This window comes from Protopterus annectens, chromosome 12.part0 (assembly GCF_019279795.1).
Source record: "Protopterus annectens isolate FY-2018-M chromosome 12.part0, PAN1.0, whole genome shotgun sequence".
NCBI lineage: Eukaryota > Metazoa > Chordata > Ceratodontiformes > Protopteridae > Protopterus > Protopterus annectens.
In genome coordinates, this window is record NC_056746.1 from 602,640,512 (window position 1) to 602,661,036 (window position 20,525).

The window sequence follows — 20,525 nt, forward strand, 5'->3', positions numbered from 1 at the left end:
GTTGGTGATGATCAGGTCCAGTATGTTTTCCCCTCTTGTGGGAGTGGTAACAAGTTGTTCCATGGCATTTGAGTTTATAAATTCTAGGAACCTTTGGGTTAGGGTGTTGGAGCTAGAGTAATGCTCCCAGTCTATGTTTGGGTAGTTGAAGTCACCCAATATAATGGTGTTTGGAGAGACCTTCATATTTTCCAGTGTTCTCAGGAAGGTCGAGTGGGGTTCCTGGGTTTGGGAGGGTCGTCTGTAGCAGGCTATAAACTGGAAGGCAGTTTTACCCACTGTTAGTTGCACATGGATAATCTCTGATGCTTCGTGCTGTGCCACCAACCTGGAGGTGTGGGTATCTTTGACGAATATTGTGGTTCGGTCCAAGTTTTGGGTGAGAAAAGCATGGTATGAGGTATAACCTGGTAGTGCTGGGGTGCTCTCGGGGGCCTTGTACCAGGTTTCTGTTACTGCACAGATATCAATGTTCTCCATGCTAAGGAGAGCTTCTAATGTGTCCATCTTGAGGTTTAGACTTCTGGCGTTGAGTAGCATTACTCTTAGTTTTTTTATCCCTTGTTATACCTATGGAGGTGGGTTTGTCTTTTGAGCCTTGCCTAAAAAAGGCACTATGGGGGTAGCAAGAGCCTTTGCCAATATCCGAAAGCCCAGGGGTGACAGGTGCAAGCCGTCCTTAGTGAAGCATCGTGGCTTGTCGAGCATGTCATCCCAGACTGACAGGCATTGGATCCCCTTTGAATGACACCAATACTTAAGCCAATTGTTGAAATTGATCATCTTGTCTTCATATTGTGGCATCATTCTTGGTGAGGGTAAGATGCTACTCAAGGTCAGGGTCATACCGGCCTGGGCTACATGCTAAGAGAGCTCCTCTATGTCTCTTTTCATGTAGTCCAGGGAGGTACGTCTCAGGTCATTCACACCAGCATGGACAATGACTGAGTCATATTTGTACTTGCCTTGGACTGACCTGAGTGCTTGTGTTATGTGGCGGATCCTAGCGCCTGACAGGCAGCTCACTGTGACCTTCTTCTTGTTCAGCCTGGTGAGCGGGACGTCAGTGTGCCTGACGATAGAGTCACCTATTACAAGTGTATCAGGTGTGTTGTTTAGCCTTATGGGCTGTGACTTTTCGGCACACTGGCTTTGTGAGCTATGTGTTGCATGTGTTTTGTTTTGGGGTAGCGGTTGCTTGGGTGTCTGCTTTAGAGGTCTCTGCTGCTTAGGCAGATTTTTATTTAGAGCCTCCGAGTATGTTTTTGTGTGTTTATGTGTTTGGTTTGCTGTCGTGGTAGGTCTTTGTGAGACTGGAATTGCAGTGAGTGTGGTTTCCTTCTCCTCCTGCCTAACTGATTACTCCAGTACTAGTTTGTTTTGAAGAGGACATTTATATCTTATTCTTTAGTAATTATAAATTAATTAATGAAGTAATTAATTAATTAGGGTAGTCCAGATTGAATAGCATGAACGGGAAGAATGGGGAGGGAACAGAAGAACAAATCTGAATTACGTGTATTTCTGATATACTTAAAAAAAAGTATTTGAGGTCATCCTTAGATGAGGTGACAACATTTCATTTGCACTTGTACCAGGTTTTAATCTTATGCCCAAGTTCTTTCTTACTTTTTTGAGGTCACTACCATAGAGTGTGTTGAGGTTATTTCTTAGGGCTAGCATTTTTTTTCCTTTTAGTGTAAAATGTGTTGGTACTGGTGCTGTACCCCAAGGGCCTGTTCCTAAACTTGGCATTGTAATTGTAATGGATTGGGACAGCTTCCTTTATGCAGATGTTCAGGTGAGAACAGAAATCATTGGTGCATGCAGCCAACATTTGCTATGTGTTCCCTGTGAGGTGAATTTTTGGGGTCTTCTTAGGTCAGCAGTGAAGGATAAAAGACAATATTGCCAATGTCCTGAAAGATTGATTCAGTGCCAACTTCACCACCCTCTCACCCCCTAAATGGCCCACCTCAATACCGGAAGATTGCCAAATTCCAGTAATAACAGCCACACAGATAAAAGACGTACTCTCCAAAGCTAAGAATACAGCATCCATGGGACCAGATGACATCCCAGGCTGTGTACTACATGAACTACAAAATGAACTGGCACCTCACCTAAGTGTCATGTTTAATCATACCCTCACCTCAGACTTCGTGCTCACTGAGTGATGCACAGCTACAGTTATCCCACTCCACAAGGGGGGATCCACCTTGGATCCCCGGAACTACCGCCCCATCAGTCTGACGAGCCTGATCTGCAAGGCCATGAAACATATTATCATGGAACTTATAAACAAAGACATTGGCTACCTTAAAACACTGGACCCCATCCAGTTTGGGTTGGTGAAGGGCCGATCTTGTCACCTGAACCTGATTGACTTCTTCGAATCAGTCTCCAGAGCCATGGATGAGGGTAAGGCAGTCCACACAGCCCATCCGAACCTCACCAAGGCCTTTGACACCATCCCCCACTCTGGAATCATAGATAAACTTACTAATCTGGGCATTAATCCCTACGTCACTCGATGGGTTGCCAACTGGCTTACTGACAGAACCCACACTGTAAAAGTAGCTGACTCCAAATCCAGCTCCAGACAAGCGACAAGTGGAGTACCTCAGGGTTCAATCCTGGGACAGCTCTTGTTTGGCATCTACTTCTCTGAAGTACAGGCCAACACTAAGGGACTCTGGCTAACAAAGTTCGCAGATGACTGCAAACTGGGAGCCATTATTGAATTCTCAAATGATGTGGATTCTCTACAAAAGGGCCTTACAGAAACAGATGCTTGGTGCCAGAGCCATGGGCTCAAGCTCAATGCCAAGAAATGTATAGTTATCCCCTTTAGGAAAAACATGTACCCATGAATTACCACATAGGTGGCAGTACATTAAACACCAAAAGTGTGATAAGAGACTTAGGGATGCAGGTGGATAGTGGTCTCACCTTCAATGACCACATCATCACAACAGTCAGGAAATCCTTCTATGTGGCACACCTCATCACTAAGGGCTTTTCATCCAGAAAAAAGGAGGTCATTGTCCCACTGTACTCATCCCTCATTAGACCAATTATAGAATACAATGCCCCATTTGGTATGTATCTCTCAAGACATCTGCAACAACTGGAAAGGCCACAGAAATACCTCACTAAAAGAATCACAAGCCTAAAATAGAAGCCCTATGCTGACCACCTTAAAAAACTCTGTCGCATATTGTCTACTCCAAGGCAATCTCTGCTTAACATGCAAGGCCATGTCAAACCCAGTGCTGTTGGACATGCTACACTTAAAGAAATCCCAATCCCTCAGAGCCACACACTCCAGGGATCTAAACCTTGTCATCACAATAAACAAAACATGCTGGAGGGATAGGTTCCTGACCCAGGGACTCCCCAGACTCTGGAATAGACTGCCCATACATGTCAAGCAGAGCACCTCTTTGGCCCTCTTCAAAAGGAACCTTGATGATTGGATGGGAGAAAGAAAATTCACCATGGGGATCATGTCAGTCGCCCTGCTAGTCAGGGGTCCAGGGAAGTAAATAGTGTGGGAAGAAATAGCCAGGGAATTGTTATGGCTAGGCTTGTATAGGCACTAGGGCCAATAGCCTAGTACCAACCCCTGAACCTATGAACCTATGAATTAGTCTTGAGGAAACTACTGAAAATAGCAAAACTGAAAAGTGTCTTGAATGTTTTTTTTTTTAGTTTAACCTATAAATAAGTTGAAGCTTCATTATAACGGTGAGAATTTGGTTTTGCAACATTTTGGATGGCATGTGTATGTGGCTTATAGTTTTTCATTAAAAGCCAATTAAAATCAATGAAAAAAAAGCATTGTGGGTAATTCTGGCATCATGGTACCGCTGCTAGATGAGACATCTGTAGGCTTAAAACAACCATCTGTATACAGTTCATGCCACACGTTATTTGATATTATGGTGCTGAAAGAGTTAAGTATACACTGTCTTTTCAAACTGTTGCTTACATTATTAGCTTGAATAAAAAGCTGCAAAAATGATATGACATATAAAGGGTTAATTTAGAAATAGTATAAAATGCTGAGAAATTAGAAAAACAGTAAGTGTGCTGGCAAGCATATATAGCTTAGTTAGATGTTGGCATCCATGTACAAAATATGTTATCGAGAAACAAAGCTTGTAAAATAGCTACGCAGATGGCAGCTGAAAGTACATCGAAGTAACTTCAAGCAAAATAAAGCCAGAACACAAGCAAGATAGTGCTGGAACATTAAGTTTCAGATAATGCAAGACTGAATTTCTTGGACCAAAGAATCAAGGACAAATCACAAATTAGAAGAACAAAGAAAAACTGTTATACAAAGACAAAACTGTATTACATCAGACTTTGAGAAAAATACCAGACCTTCTTGTATAAATGTAACTGTGCATTAACCTAGCTTTGGGAATTTGCTACAGAGAGCTGACATATTTGTATTGCTTGCTTGTAGAACCAAAAGGAGAATATAACAGTATAGCCTATCAACTGAAACATTTTGTCTCTGTGTATTTATTGTACTCAGTACAATACAGTAATATGACTAGTTAATTACAAGAAATAGTTAAATGAACTGTGGTATGCTTGCATGCAAAGGCAAGTAACAGAAATAAACCAACAAGAAGGCAGTACGGAATTCTTCATTGGCGAGCCACAGTTGACGGACCAACTTGTTTCTTATTGTTGCAACTACAGCTTCTTTTTATTCAGTTGGTACGTTCAGTTCCAGTGCAAACGTTTGCCTCCTTCTTCTGTACAGTATCCAGTAGCAGAACAGTGCATCTCTGCAGATTCCACACGTCCTGTATATTCATACAGCTGAGTCTGCCAGCTGTGTCTGTCCACCTTTTGGGAGAATCAACTAGGGACATTTCACACTTTCTCAATGGAAGATTTGGCCGCCTTCCACACAGAAACTGGTAATTCTTTTTTTGTTTCTCATTCTACAAGCATGGATGCCATAAGATAGAAATGTAAGACTACCTTTCAGGTAGACAGTAATGACAGTCCAACACATGCATGGTCAGAATTTAAAGATTGGTATAAACATAACTGTAGCACATGTAGTACTTTACTAGGTAAAGTTGATGTCAATGCTTTATGTAAATGCATTATGTTTGACTGGTATCTTAAACAGCAACATGATTGGTATGACAATGAACGTTTATGTCTTAAAAGTAATGGTAAATAACCAAATGCATTATGTCCTGTCACCACATGTAAAAATGTTAACTTCAGAGTTACAATATCAGTCAAGTCAGTTATTTACAGACTCTTCTGTACATCTTGCTAGACAAAAGTGGCATAAAACCACTGCAGATTACAAAACAGATTGCAGCGACGAGGTTCATGGTGAACTGACAAAAAGATTTAATAAACTTCTAAAAGACAGACAGAGTAAGTTCAAAAAGTTCAGACAACATATGCAAACACTTTTTCAAAAGTGCATAAGAGCTTTAAAGTCAGCAGAGCAAAATGCTGGCAAATATAATCTGGTTAGTAAAGAGTTAAAGCAATAGCAGTTAACTACACTGATAAAACATAATTTACAACGTACTGTTCTACATTTAGAAAATGGTTAGGTGTACACAAAAAAAATCTTTCATTCAGTTAAAGCAAGGCACTTAAATGGTGATTTTAAAAACATTTCATATATCAAAACAGTTCTAGGGCATACAAATCAAATGAGAGTAGTTACACGGAGTAAAGACATGACGTCATAGACTGATAAGCATGTATTTTCTTTTTCAGTTAAAGTACAGCAAAAGGCAGACAACAGCAAATGTAAATCATGTAAATATATTTATTTTAAGCATGGGTTAGTTAAGTCAATATCTCTTTTGTTTCTTACAACATTTTGTAATTGTATGATAGCATCAAAAATAGCAAAGACTCTAGTTAAAACAGTATTCAAAAGCATTATTATGCATACTTAGGCAAATTACGAATGTTTATATCAAGTTGCAATAATATTTTAATGAATGATTGAAGGTACGAGTAAGTGCTAAAGGAGTTAAGCGTCTAAAATGCGCAGAAAGAAAAAAAAGTAATGTGACCTCAAATCTTTCCAGGCTGGAATGGGTAGTTACGAAAAATGTTGCATGCCATAAAATGTTACTGGTAATAAAATCTATAAGGGCAAAGAGACAAGACTGGTTGTCAGGCCAAATGACTTACATTTTTCTAAAATATTATTGTTAAATATTCACATACAGCATTAAATAAAAGTCTACAAAAATCCTGTTTGGTAATTGTAATAAGACATCACAATTTTTGCAAGTAAATACTACACCGAGTGCAGTCAGTACATGGGCTATAGTATTCAGTTAAAATAAATTATGCAAGTCCCTTTACAAAAAGGGAGGGGACAAATACTTACTAGTACTACAACGTTAACAGTATAGGCAACAGCAAAAGCTTTATACAAATAAATCAAAAAGCAAATGTGTAAGACCAATGTGTCACATCTAGGTAACAGCCAAAAGGCAAGCATACATTCAATTATCACAGCATAAAGTAAATAAACAATACTGAAATAAAATGATGTATACTACAGGGGGTAGGGCATGCTTTCAATTTTACACTAACCATGTAAACAGTACTGCAAACAAAGTGTTAATACCAAAAATACATTTTACTGTTTCAAGTAATGTAATTAGCAGGCTTCAGTTTAATGCTAGGTTTAAAAACTGGACTGAGTGTACATTACAGCCATGTATATACAAATGCAAAAACAATATGTACAAGCAAGTGTATTCTGTACAGTATATAGTAAATGGTTTATCTATGTAAATAGACAATTTTGCATTCAAGTGTTAAACTGTTCACAAAAATTTCATTTATATGTATAGTAACAAGTCAAACCTTGACATTTGTGACATATGTGTTTTTTCTTAAAAAAAAAACAAGACTGCAATGCCTTTGCAATAAAATCCTCAAGCATTGTCAGTAAATTACTGTAAAAGTCATCACTGTATAGAGTCATATTCAGATTCATCCATTTCAAATAGTAATGGTTGTCCTTGTTTCCCAATGTGTTTCTACTAATATAAAAAGTTTTGTATTTAAAATAAAACAGAGGGAATTTATACTGTGATAGGTTTAAAAATGTATAAATGCATGTGCGCATCTATTTGCTAGTTAGATGTATATACAGATCTGTTGCTATAATATATGTAAAAATAATATAGTTAGTTAAATACATGTATTTCTGTTTGCTAGCATACATATATTCTGATACAGCTTGAGACAAGCTAAATGTTCCGTGTCTGAAACATGCTTCAAGGACTATAGATAAAAATGCAGCTGCGAGACAATGCACGCAGCATTGCATACAGACATCTGCATTTCATTTGCATCATTTTGAACATCAAAACAGTGGGAATTACAATATTTCATAAATAAAACTTAGTTAAAAATGCTACATGGGTGCAACATTTGCCAGGAATTTTGTTAGGGGTAAAAGCTTCCCCAAACAGCAAGACAGAGATTTCACCATTTGAAATCATGACAGGCAAAAAAAAAAATGCCCACACAACTACCTTTTGATCCAGAGATTGGACATAACAGACCTTTGTTAAAGGTAGCACAACATCAAAAATAGTTAAAAGACATCATAAAGCAGTGTAATTAAGTAACAGAACAAATAGGGCCTTTGGTCTATAAGGTCAAATAAAGTAAAAAGAACAAGACCTTGCTAGTTCACAGGGATCAAATGAGAGTTATTGTTTATAGTGATCAGCAGCAAAATGCATCGCTTTTAAAAGAAGGGGGAGCAGATGCTCAATAAGGTTTCTGTTTCTGTTTTTTTTTTAAAAACAATCTACAAGACTGAATGCCAGGCATTATGCAAAGTTTGTTAAAAGTATTCCCAAAAAGGTTGTTAGGACAAACAAGTTCTGATAAACATAAAAACATGATTGTTATTGTAAGTATTGTACTCAGTGGGCTCCTTTTGGTAAAATGCCAGACAGAGGGAATCAGGGCTGTTTATTACAACATTTCACGAATGACACTAAATTGGGAAAATGCTACACAAAATAGATCACAAGACAAATTCAGTTGTAAAAAGCATACAGCATGTACCTTTGGGAAAATAACATTTAACACAAATGTAACTGTATGGTTAGCTAAACAACGTCAGGCATACATAAAGGTAGAAAAAAAATCAAAGACTGACACAAATTTCAGTGAACAGCTCAGTATCTATTAAATGCTGTACATTACCCCCTGAAGATGTAACAATTCTGACAAGGGAAGACATCATACAAAAAATGTCACAGTGTGTTAATAATAACACAAAAATAAAAATAAATTTGACAGGGGAAAAACAGGTATAATTTCTACCAATACTCTGTTTATTTGCACAAATAGCACAAAGATACATGGAAAAGGACCATGGATTGTAATACTTACCATTCTGGGTTATAAGCCAGTACTTCGTACACATCAAGTGGTAAAAATACCATCCACTTGTACCATGATAGGACAACAATACCAAAAAAATAATATTGCACATCAATATTACATCCCCAAGTTGTAAAGATACCAAATGCAGTTTTAAAAGAGCTTGATATAAAAACTAGTAGGACAAAATATCTCACAGATTGTACATTTACAAGCACAATAAAATCTTACTATTTAGTAAGTCATCACAAGTATCTTTACTAGACAGATTACAATTTAGTACTAATGTATCCAAATTTATAAATTAAACAAAATGTTGTGTAAATGGACAGTATTGCCTTCAAATTTCAAAATGTTTGTTAAAGTGGTACCACAGTTTGTATGTGTGGTTTCAAATAACCCAGTATTAATAGTAAAAAGCAAAAACAAAAGCTGGCACCACCATAATTGGTGGGAAATGGTTACAGGGTGGTCATCATCTAAAACTAAATTGTCAAATGGGTTAATACATCCTGTGATGATAGTTTTAGGGGTCATAATAATAATAATAATGACAGCTTGAAATTGTTTTATATGCTGCAGGTTACGGAGATTTGCAATAACTCAACAAGTTATGATTGTAAATATGAGCAAAGTCATAAATTCTGTAAATAGCAATGCTAATGAAAGAAATGCAGTCTTTTCTTTAACAGAAGTTTAGTCCGTTCCTCAAACAAATAAAAAAATGGGGAACTGAAAGAGTTTAGTATACACTGTCTTTTCAAACTGTTGCTTACATTATTAGCTTGAATAAAAAGCTGCAAAAATGATATGACATATAAAGGGTTAATTTAGAAATAATCTAAAATGCTGAGAAATTAGAAAAACAGTAAGTGTGCTGGCAAGCATATATAGCTTAGTTAGATTTTGACATCCATGTAAAAATATGTTATTGAGAAACAAAGTTTGTAAAATAGCTACGCAGATGGCAGCTGAAAGTACATCGAAGTAACTTCAAGCAAAATAAAGCCAGAACACAAGCAAGATAGTGCTGGAACACTAATTTTCAGATAATGCAAGATTGAATTTCCTGGACCAGAGAATCAAGGACAAATCACAAATTAGAAGAGCAAAGAAAAAGTGTTATACAAAGACAAAACTGTATTACATCAGACTTTGAGAAAAATACCAGACCTTCTTATATAAATGTAACTGTGCGTTAACCCAGCTTTGGGAATTTGCTACAGAGAGCTGACATATTTGTATTGCTTGCTTGTACAACCAAAAGGAGAATATAATAGTATAGCCTATCAACTCAAAACATTTTGTCTCTGTGTATTTATTGTACTCAGTACAATACAGTAATAAGACTAGTCAATTACAATAAATAGTTAAATGAACTGTGGTATGCTTGCATGCAAAGGCAACAGAAATGTGTTTGAGTGGGAGGTTTTCCCACTTTATAGCCATTCATTGACATTTTCAGGTTATATTTTTTCTTTTGCAAGGTCTACTGTGCAATACATGGAATCAAAATTCAGTTCTGTTTTATTGGTTTTCCAGCTAAACCTACACAATACAAATACAGAGTATACTTAGCTGCTATTAAAACATTGTTGCAAACAAAATTGTGAATATAGCATAAAATTAAGTAGTCTGTTTATGTAAAATAACTATAATAATAAGATGGTTTAGTTCATTTATACTTTTTTGTATTGTTGAGACATGCTAACAGTTGTATCTATTTATTTATTTTTATTTTTGAAAACAGCAGTCTTACTAGCAAAGAAATGCCTTTTCTGCTGATCAAAGATTCCATTTCTAGATATTGTAATTTGCCATTTATAATAAAGCAAGCATATGTATTTCTTTAAGCAGCAGTACAAACTAAGGAAGCAGTAACAGGCAGTCAAGAACCTGGAATCCCTACTGTCAGTTATATCTGTTCATTTAATAGAAATTAGATATGTAGGTTTATGATTGTAAAAAACAGTGCTGATAAGAAATAGACCTACTAAGTATTTACTTTATTCTTTCTGCAGGTTGTGACAGCAGTGACTGGTTTACTTTGAACTGGAGACGTTTTGGTCAAAATGCAAATTTATTAGACATCATCACTGTCAAACCTGACTTTAATGGGGTAAGAAATTGATCATATTTCAAACATGTATTTCATTAACTTGTAAGAAATACTGCTCTTGACCCTGAGAACGCACAGCAGGATAATCACAATGATACTACTCAAATACTGAGCTAAGGATAAGTACCTTTATAAATGCACTTCAGTTTTAAAAGCTCAGAGGTATATTGTTGTGGTTATAATCACATCTCTTTAGATCTTATTAATATGAGGTAAATATAAGACAATATAGTTTTAATGTATTTTGTAACAGTTCTTTATGCAAAGTCCCTGCAATGTCCAGTTTATACCTTAGTAAGGATTTTTTTATTTTTTTTACTTTATTTATCTGATGTTGTCAATTTTCATTCTGTCCTCAACTGATAGGTTCAGATCCAATCCCTCAGATCTGACTCGGCCATTACTAAAGATCATGGCAACCAAGAACTCCCAAGCTTCTCCCTTACCCACAATGCACCAACCTCGATAACCTCAGATCTTGTTTGCTGCTTTTCAGTGAAAGACATGGTTTCCAACACTCTTGAGTGATACTAAGATAAGTCGTATAAACTTCACTTAATTAATTCTCCACTCTTTATTTAAATTAAGTATTTTCTTTACCTATCACATTCCTTTTTTACTTGTCTTGTGCTAAATTTCTTAGTTTCCTTCCTTTTTTCTTGTACTCATGTACCTCTTGCTACTATTGCTAGTATCTTTTCCTTAGTAGTACATTTTATGTAGATTCTCTAATACCATTGTTGGTAGCTGCTCTTTGTCCTTTATTTGTCTCTGCCGCTGTTTAAAAAAAAGTAGTATAGTAGAAATAGTTACATTTTCCCTTTCTTGATTTTTGTTGGCTTGACAGTGTGATGGATAAAGCTGCTTTAATCAAATGCCCACTCTATGTGCATACTGCTTAGGACCACTTCAATTACAAAAAGATTGTTCTATTTGCCACAGGTTTAACCCCAGGGCATTAATTGAATGGAAGAATAAACTGATTCTTACAGGTCTTTTGTCTTCATCTTTTGGAGAGGCTATATATATAGATATATAATCCAACTGTTGCTGGCCCCTCAACTTTGAGTTTTATTATTTTATCAAGAACTTGGTATTCACCGTTGGTTGATCCTGTAGCCTCTAGGGTACCTTCCCCATTTCAGGACAGACCCAGGTCTCCTTTGATGTTTTCCACTTATTCTTCCAGACGTCTCACAGAGAAAAATGTGGAAAAAGTGGTAGGGAAGATTCTCTCTGAGCAGGGCCAGATAGGTGTTTCTTTGGCTCCTACCCCTCTGGGTCAGGGGGGTCCATTTTTCTGCTACACCTCCTCTACAACGTCCTCCTCTGATTCATTTAGCTGTCTCAGAGTTCAAGGATCCTAGCCATCTGGATTCGTCCAGTTTGGGTCAGCTCCAAAGCTTTTGGAGCCATCCCTGCACCTCAGAGCCTCAGCACTGGATAGCTTTGCTCCAGCTTCCACATCAGGGATTTTGCCTCAGAGTGGGTGAAGACTGCGATCCAAATGCTGGTCTTTTTGGATCTGTGGTCTTCCCTTTCTCTAGGGCAATCTGCCTACAAGGCTGTGAAGAGAGTTTTCTCTGCCTCAGCAGAACAGAAGGATCCTTCCCTCTTGGATTCCAAATCTGCAACCTTGATGTCCCTGCACTCAGAGCCTTACCAAGTCTTTCCACAAAGACAGCCAGTACCAAGACCCCATGCTTCTACACAGGAAATGTTGATGTCTTCTGCTGATACCTCTCCAGAACATCCCACTAAGGAGGTCCCTAAGAAGAAGAAGGCATACAAGAGGAAGCACCAAGTCTCACCAGAGGAGTCTATCACAGAACATACGGATTTTGATAAAGTGAAGGGCCCCCACAGTCACCTCCTGAAGATGTCTCATTCAGAAACATCCTAGAAATCCTTAAGCAGAGAGGTGGCCAGATGCCCAACAACCCTTCATCTGAGGAATCTGTATTCCTGGAGGCTTTTGCTACTGGACCATCTACCTCCACCCAACAATAAACTGATTGAGTTGTTCTCTCAGCAGGCATGGAAGGAACCCAACTCCATTGAGCCTATGCCTCATAGACCATATAAGATTATGGCTCCACCTGTAAACCAGCAGATTTGAAGAAAAAGGGTGCCCAGTTGATGCCATGGTCATAGTGATGGCCACTAAAAAGGAACTTGCTGAGGAGAGTTCCACTGTCCGTCCCCCCAGCAGGGAGCCTAAGGGGGATGGACAGATTCAGGAATTATGTCTATGCTTCAGTGACCTTCCCTTTAAGATCACTGAATTATCTGGCACATTTCACAAGACTTTAAAGGAATTTGATTAATGAGCTGTCAAATACTCTCTCAGGATCTGTTACTGAAGAGGTTCAGTCATCTGTGACTTCTCAGCTAGCTACCTGCAATCCATTTCAAATTCTTCCATGAGGTTGATTTCACACATAGCTGAAGGAACCTCAAGGGCAGTGAGTTCAGCCATTTCCATCAGAAGACATGCCTGGATGTGCTTATGTGATTTTGCAAAGCCTTTAAGTCGTCGTTGATCAATGCTCCCTTTGACGGCATGTCTTTGTTTGGCCCCAAGCTGAAAGATGTACTATCCAGGTGTGATAAAGATGGAAGGACATTGTCTGCTGTGGGTGTATGTGTTTTTATCCCCTCAAAGATCCTTTTCTAGTAATAAATGAGGTGGTCAGAAGATGTGGTTCAAGAAATCTCAGGATCCATTCCAGGGCACACGTGGAGGAAGTTCCACCAGAGGCAGAGGAGTGAACTCTAATGGACGATGACTCCCCTGTGGCAGAAATTGCACACAAAACCAGGGGTCCAGAGATCCCTTCTCTAACAAACCCTACCAGCACTCATGAAAGGAGGCCTAATGTCCACCTCTGGAGGCAATCGGAGGTCAACTATCCCTGCACCAGAGAACCTGGCTAGATATAATGAAAGGTATTTGGGTGCTTAGGATTATTTCTGGGGAGTGTATAATTTCCTTTTCTCTTCCTCCTCCTCCAAACTCGAGAAAAATCCTGAATGTTTCACCCAGTCACAGGAAAGAAGCAGGTATCCAAATTCAAAAGCTGCTAGAAAAAAAAGAGTCATACAAGAGGTCTCATCAGACCAGACAGAATCCGGAACTTGCTCAAGGTTCTTTTTAGTGACAAAGAAAACAAGGAACTGGAGACCAATTTTGGATCTTAGTAACTTAAGCAAATCCATTCAAAGAACCAAATTTCAGATGGTCACAGTTCAGTCCAGTCTCCCATTTCTGGGCAAGGACAACTGGATGCGTTCAATAGACCTTCAGGATACTTATTATCATATAAAGATGAGCAGATGATCCAGAAGGAACTTATGCTTCTGGCTAGGAGCCAGTCATTATCAGTTCAGAGTTCTGCCCTTTGGACTCAACACAGCCCCCAGGGTGTTTACCAAGAGTATGACAGTAGTAGTAGCTCACTTGAGAATATAAGGATTCTGGGTGTTTGGGTCTGGCTCATTTCCACTCCAATCAGGCGTCAATTGATAAAGGTAAAGACCAGGTCCTCCAGACTTGCTGTCTTCTGGAGATAACCATAAACTATGAAAAGTCCCATCTGGAGACAATTCAGACTTTAGAATTTATAGCAGCAATTCTTAACACCAACTCAACCATAGTCTCACAACCACCCTCAAGAGTTCAGACTATAAGATCACAGGTCACAAAGATAATACGCAGTACCAATATTTCAGTTTGCCTAGTCCTTCAAGCTCTAGGGTCAGTGGCAGCAGTGATAACCCTAGTACCTTTAGTCAGATTTTATATGAGGATTTTCCAATGGGTGCTAGCAAATCAATGGTCAATTATTTCCCAACCCATGTCAATTCGGATACAAATCTTGCATACATGCAAGAGACAGCTCAGGTGGTGGACTCAATCAGATTAGGTTCTACAAGGCCATCTGTTCATTCTCCCTCAGTCCAAAGCCATAGTGACAATGGACATTTCACAGCTGGGGTGGGGGGCATTTTCTCGGGAGAGCAGTCCAAGGTACTTGGTCCCCCAAAGGGGCCAACTTGCATATCAATGTCCTAGAGAGAAGAGTAGTGCCTTTAGCTTTGGAAGCCTTCCAGGATACTCTCCCTTTAGGGACAATTGCAGTTATAACAGACAACATGTTAGTAGATTGGTACATTAACAAATAAGGAAGAACCAGATCTTACCCCTTGTGTCGAGAAGCTCTCAAACTGTGGCAATGGGCGATCTCATCCAACCACTTTCTCATAGCAATGCACATTCCAGGGAAGTCCAATTTGATAGCAAACAAACTGAGCAAGTGCATTCTTCTATCTCATGAATGGTTTCTCAACAACAACATCATGGAATTGATTTTCTATTGATGAGGCAAGACTTTCTGTGACCGTTTTGCTTCCCCCCTAAAGAAAAAAATGCAGTAGCTACTTTGCTGTAATCCCTCTACAGGGGGAATCACAGAGGGGGTGCTGTACTTCACGATTGCCCCCCCCCCCTCGGTCTACTCTATACTTTTACACCCATACCTCTGATTCCAAAATTCCTTCAGAAAGCTGCTGTGCTGAATAGCAAAGTCATCCTCATTGCACCTTATTGACATTAACAAATTTGGTTCTCCTTCCTTTGGCCTCCCTTGCTTCTCCAACCTTGGATTTTGAATCTGACTCCTGACCTCCTGTCTCACCCAATGGGCATTATTCATCCAAACATAACCAACTGCAGGTTGACTGCCTGGCTTCTCCATTTCCATTAATAGCCAGACAACTTATGCACACTTTACCTGTTCATTGAATACTTTTATCTTCCCATAAGCCTTCTACCGGGAAGCTCTATTTCAGCAAATGGAAGAGGTTTGTTCACTGGGCTCATGTAAATAATAATGAAACTTTCTCAGCCCCCATACATAGCATTCTAGAATTTTTGTTCCATCTCTTTAAAGAAGGAGATAGTCCATCAACCATTAAAGTTCAGTTAGCAGCCATATCAAATTTTCAATTTGGTTTTGATGGTTCCTCTGTTGCTCTCATAAATTAAGCAAAACCTTCTTGAAAGGCACTCTTCTAAGACCTTCCCCTAGAGATTCCTACTTCCCCATGGGACCTGAATCTGGTATTGCAGACTCTTACTAAATCTCCCTTTGAACCAGCAGCTACTTGTGACCTTAAAAACCTTGCTTGGAAGACAATCTTTCTTGTACTTCAGATGAATTTCTGAGATTCAAGCCTTGTTGTCTAAATCAAAATATTTGATTTTTCACAAAGATAGAGTTACACTATGGACTAATGCTTCCTTTCTTCCTAAGGTGGTGTCAGAATCTTATATCAATCAATCCACTGATTTGCCTGTATTCTTTCCTAAATTTACTAACAATGGTGAATACATATTACATTTATTGTCTGTCTACTGATAATTATGTTTCTACCTACATAGAACAAAAGACATCAGAAAATCTGACCAATTGTTTGTTTCAATTACAGAAGTCAAACTGGAAAAACCAGTTGCCAAAGTAACTTTAGCCTGATGGCTGACTGACTGTATTTCATTTATAGAAAATTGGGTATGACTTTACCAAAACTGTTATGGGCTCATTCACCTGGATCCATGGCAACTTCCACAGTTTTCCAGTCTAGAGCATCTATGGATGATATAAGTGCTGCAGCAACTTGGGCTACTCCCCATACCTTTATTACTCTTTACAAACTGGATCAGGTCTCCAGAGGTAGAGCATCATTTGGTTCAGTGATACTCAGGAATATCCTTCCTTCAGTTCACCCTGGATTTCAGGTAGCTGGGGACTCTGCCTCATCAGTTGAGTATAGAATGAAAATTGAAAACATCAGATAAAGAAGTTATGTACTTACAGTAATGTTCCATCTGTGTTGTCCATTTTCATTCTATCTCAACTCCCCTCCCACCAACCCCCGTCCTTGAAAACATCTGAAAGGATGAGTGTTTACATGACATTTCTCTCCTTTATATTAAGCTCCAGATATAGCCTTCTCTTTTTCTAACTACAAGTATGCCTTTCTACTAAGTCAGCAAACAAGATCTAAGGTAATTGGGGTTGGTGCATTGTGGGTAATGGAGAAGATAGAGAGTTCTTGCATGCCATGAGCTTTATTAACAGCCAAGTCAAATCAAAGGAATCGGATCCAAACCCATCAGTTGAGGAAGAATGAAAATGGGCAACAGAGAAGGAAAGCTATGATAAGTAACATAACTTCTTTTTCATATCCATTCACAATCACATGCTGTGCAATCCCATGCATGGTGCACTTGTTATTCTACACCAGTAGTTTGCTGCTTCTCTTTGGTATTCTAATTACTTTCACCCTTCTCCTCCACTCCCCATAATGTCTTTCCATTTTTCCCTTTCTTTTCCCACTCCCTCTCATTTTCATTTCCTTTATATTTCTCCTTACAATGCTTAGAAATCTCCTATCCAGTCCACCCAGTTTGATAGCTGCCCCTTATTTTTATGTTTCTGGCTAATAATGTCTACATGTCTGTTGCCATTAGTTTTAGCACTCCTCTAGTCATTTCAATAAGTTGAACAGTGTGACATTCTGATTACCTTTAAAAAGGAGCTGGACAACTGAATAGGTATTCCCCCGATATGACCAGTCTGGCCATCCGTGTAAAGGAAGGAAAGGCTTAAGGCTGGGTACTGGCAAGAAAGAAATGGTGTTATGGCTAATTTCCTTGTAACTCCTATTATCTTATACTATGATCGTTTACCCCACATGCACAATTCGCAGGAGTTGTTCCTTCGTTTACATATATCCTGTTTTAATGTTCAAGGGCATTTGTGCCCAGGTATGCTCTCAGAACATGGTTCATCCTTGCTTCTTTGGTCACACATCTCCAGTCTGTTTTTCCTCCTTGTATAATATTTTTTGGTGTGAAACACCATCTATGCAGCACTCTTAATATGTAATCGCCCAGCCCACATATTTTCTGCATCACTGATAGTATTTTAAAGACTCTTTTCCATTCAGATCAATCTGTCCACCACCCTTCCTTATTCTGCACTTTTTCCCATCCTTTATCTCTTTTTTTTCCTGTGGCTTCCTCCAATTTCCCTAAGGACTTCATAACTCATTCCATGTTTACCTTTCTCTTGTTTTTATCGTTCTCACCACAGGACACTTCTTTGCCTTTTTCCTTTCTTTGCCTTTTCTACATTTGTCATTTTTCCTCTTCTCCAGTTATTTTTCCTCGGTCTGGTAGATGTGTTAATCAAAATGCCTATATTAATTCCTTTATGGACTTGAATACTGATTGCTGTACTGCCCCTTCCTTTGTTACGTTCCACTTTCTTCTTATCCTGTTTTGCTTCTACTTGATTCTTCCTTTTGAAAGTTCCTCATCCTCTATCCTCCCGTGCATTTTTGTCTTTCCCTTGTCCCCATATCATGTTAATCCATGTCTTTAGTGCTTCCTTATTCATTCTTTAATATTTTCCCACCATCCTATTTGTCTCCACCTAAGTGGGTTCTTAGGTACTTACTAGGCTTTTGATCCATGAGGATCTTTAGAAGCCTAGCCCGGCATTCCCATAAATGTTTATCCCTAGTAATTTTAATATGAATAATCCAGAACTGGACAGAACATTTACGTTATCCCTACCTGTAAGGGACACATGCTGAACCAGGTGTGAATTTACAGTTCCCTATTCATTCATTCAGAATATGTCTGACTAGAGTAAGGGAAGTACTGTGCTTTACATGGAGAGGAAGATTATTCCAAGGAAATGGTATTCTCTGTAACACATATCTTTCCCTCCAACATATTCTGTTTATGTTGCAAAATAAATTAAGAACTCCTGAGCAGCTGTTTATGCCACCAATGGACTTGGAGGTGTGCAGTAGATCTTAGAAGATAGGGTACGTTCTAGCTCTGTATACAACACAAAACAGAGGCTGTCCCTCAGTAGACTATAGATAGTATTTAGTAGGTCTCATTAGGTATGTATTAGAGTCCCTGGCCTCTTTTTTTCCTATTCAGTCTTACAAACCCAAAGACTGAATAACAAAAGACTGAAAATTAAAAATACTGAACACATTTTTAATTCAGGGGTCAAGCCCCCTTGCACCATTCATGTGGGGGGCTGCACCTTCCCACACCCTTACTAACTATAAATACCAACTCCAAAATTGTACAACAGTAGAGAAAGGGCAAATTCCATCATTCAGTATTCTGAATTTTCATTCCTTTGGGATTCAGTCTTTTTGGTTTTTAAGTCTTCTGAAGTAGACGCTTGTTTGTACAGGCACTACAACAAGGAAAATCACCATCACTTTGAGTCTACAGAAGTGTGCGTGTGTGTGTGTGTGTGTGTGTGTGTGTGTGTGTGTGTGTGTGTGTGTGTGTGTGTGTGTGCATGTGTGTGTGTGTGTGTGTGTGTGTGTGTGTGTGTGTGTGTGTGTGTGTGTGTGTGTGTGTGTGTGTGTATTATGTCCTCCCATCTCTAGTATCCCATGGGTTTTCTCTCCCTCTTCTTCTGCAGTTTTTGTATTGTATTACTTAATGAGTATATGCTCACACATATATCAGGTATTCCTTCTTCTGAATATGTCCCAGTCCTATATTTCCTTTTCCCTCGCTCCTGTTCTGTTGTCCACTGTCTTTGTCTGGTTGCATGTAAACCATTAGGACCTTCAAGTCTTGTACAAACAAACACTGTCAGTGGCTTAACTGATAGCACACATATTTGGTGCTGAAAGATCTGAATGTACAAGTTCTTGCCCCATGCCAGGTATTTGGATCAGTTTTCTGGCAGTTAGTGCAGGGGGTTAAATCTCTGATGTGTTAACATCTTGTCACCTTTTCAAAAAACAGATAAAAAACCACCTACTAATTCACTGGCTATGCCCCTGCTCCAATCCTGACTGAGCATAGTACTGTTCATTACTATATACAGTCTGCTACTTGCACTTCTTTCCACTCCCTTTCTTACCTAGACTAACATCCTCAGCCCCCTTCACTTGACCTTCACTCTTTTCTCCTATCTTATTGCCTACTTCACCGTATAGCCATCCTCTCTCTATTTTCTTTCCAGCCATACCTAGACCATCTTTATCCTACTACCATAGCATGTCATCTCTATCCTGCTTCCTCACTCTCCTTTTCAACTTGACTTTCATAACATTTATCTATGTTAAAATACTTTTACCCTACGTAACCATATTCTATCCACAATTTCTGTCTATCTTTTCTACCCTTTTTCCCATAGCTTTACTACCTATATACCTGTTTACCTTCTAACTTGCTTTTTTAATACTTGTTACCATCAGTTTCTTTCCCTCTGCTAACTACCTAATCTGTCTTCTAGCCTACTGACCGATGATTAAATTACTTAGCTTGACTACAGATATCCTTAACTCAACTTTATATTTTTGTGCCTGAGCTTAACTCCTCAGCTACATAATGTGAACTCTATTTGTTGCCTACTTAAATTAGTCCAGGCAAACTGTATTTTGTCTCTGTACATTTTTGTTTTTTGTTTTTAAAAAATTGATATATTTAGTAAAGTATTCCTCATGTATTGTCTTAGTCTGATAGTGGAGCTTTTCTCCTCGGGCCTCTGCTGAAAATGGACATGTATCCAGCCAGACTAGCCCGGTTAACAAATGTAAAATAACAAATGTAAAATAAATATAAAATAAATAAATAAATTAATGAGCTGATTCCTGTGCCTGCTATATGACCTTGAAGTCACTTAACCAGATAGTGCTTTGGAGCAACTGATAATTTGGACTAGGCTCCTTAATGGTCTCCAGGACTGCCTGCCTAATAAGTACATATTAACCTTTGATTACCATAACATTCTCTAACATATGCATTCAGTCATCTGTAAACATTAGGAATGCTGACTGCACGCCTGTTCTTCACTTCCATTGCAAACTCTTCAATAACTTACTACTAACTGTTGCTTTGATTCCATCCTACTCGAGTCCCCTC

General features: G+C 38.6%; 1 protein-coding gene across 1 annotated transcript in view; it reads left to right on the top strand.

The window, feature by feature from the left end:
• The window catches only part of LOC122816739, a 1,006,513-nt gene that overhangs the window by 334,502 nt on the left and 651,486 nt on the right, over positions 1-20,525 (top strand). The window contains exon 18 of the mRNA XM_044089733.1: positions 10,452-10,549. Within this exon, the coding sequence (XP_043945668.1) occupies positions 10,452-10,549 (98 nt within the window). The remainder of the gene's footprint in view (positions 1-10,451; positions 10,550-20,525) is intronic.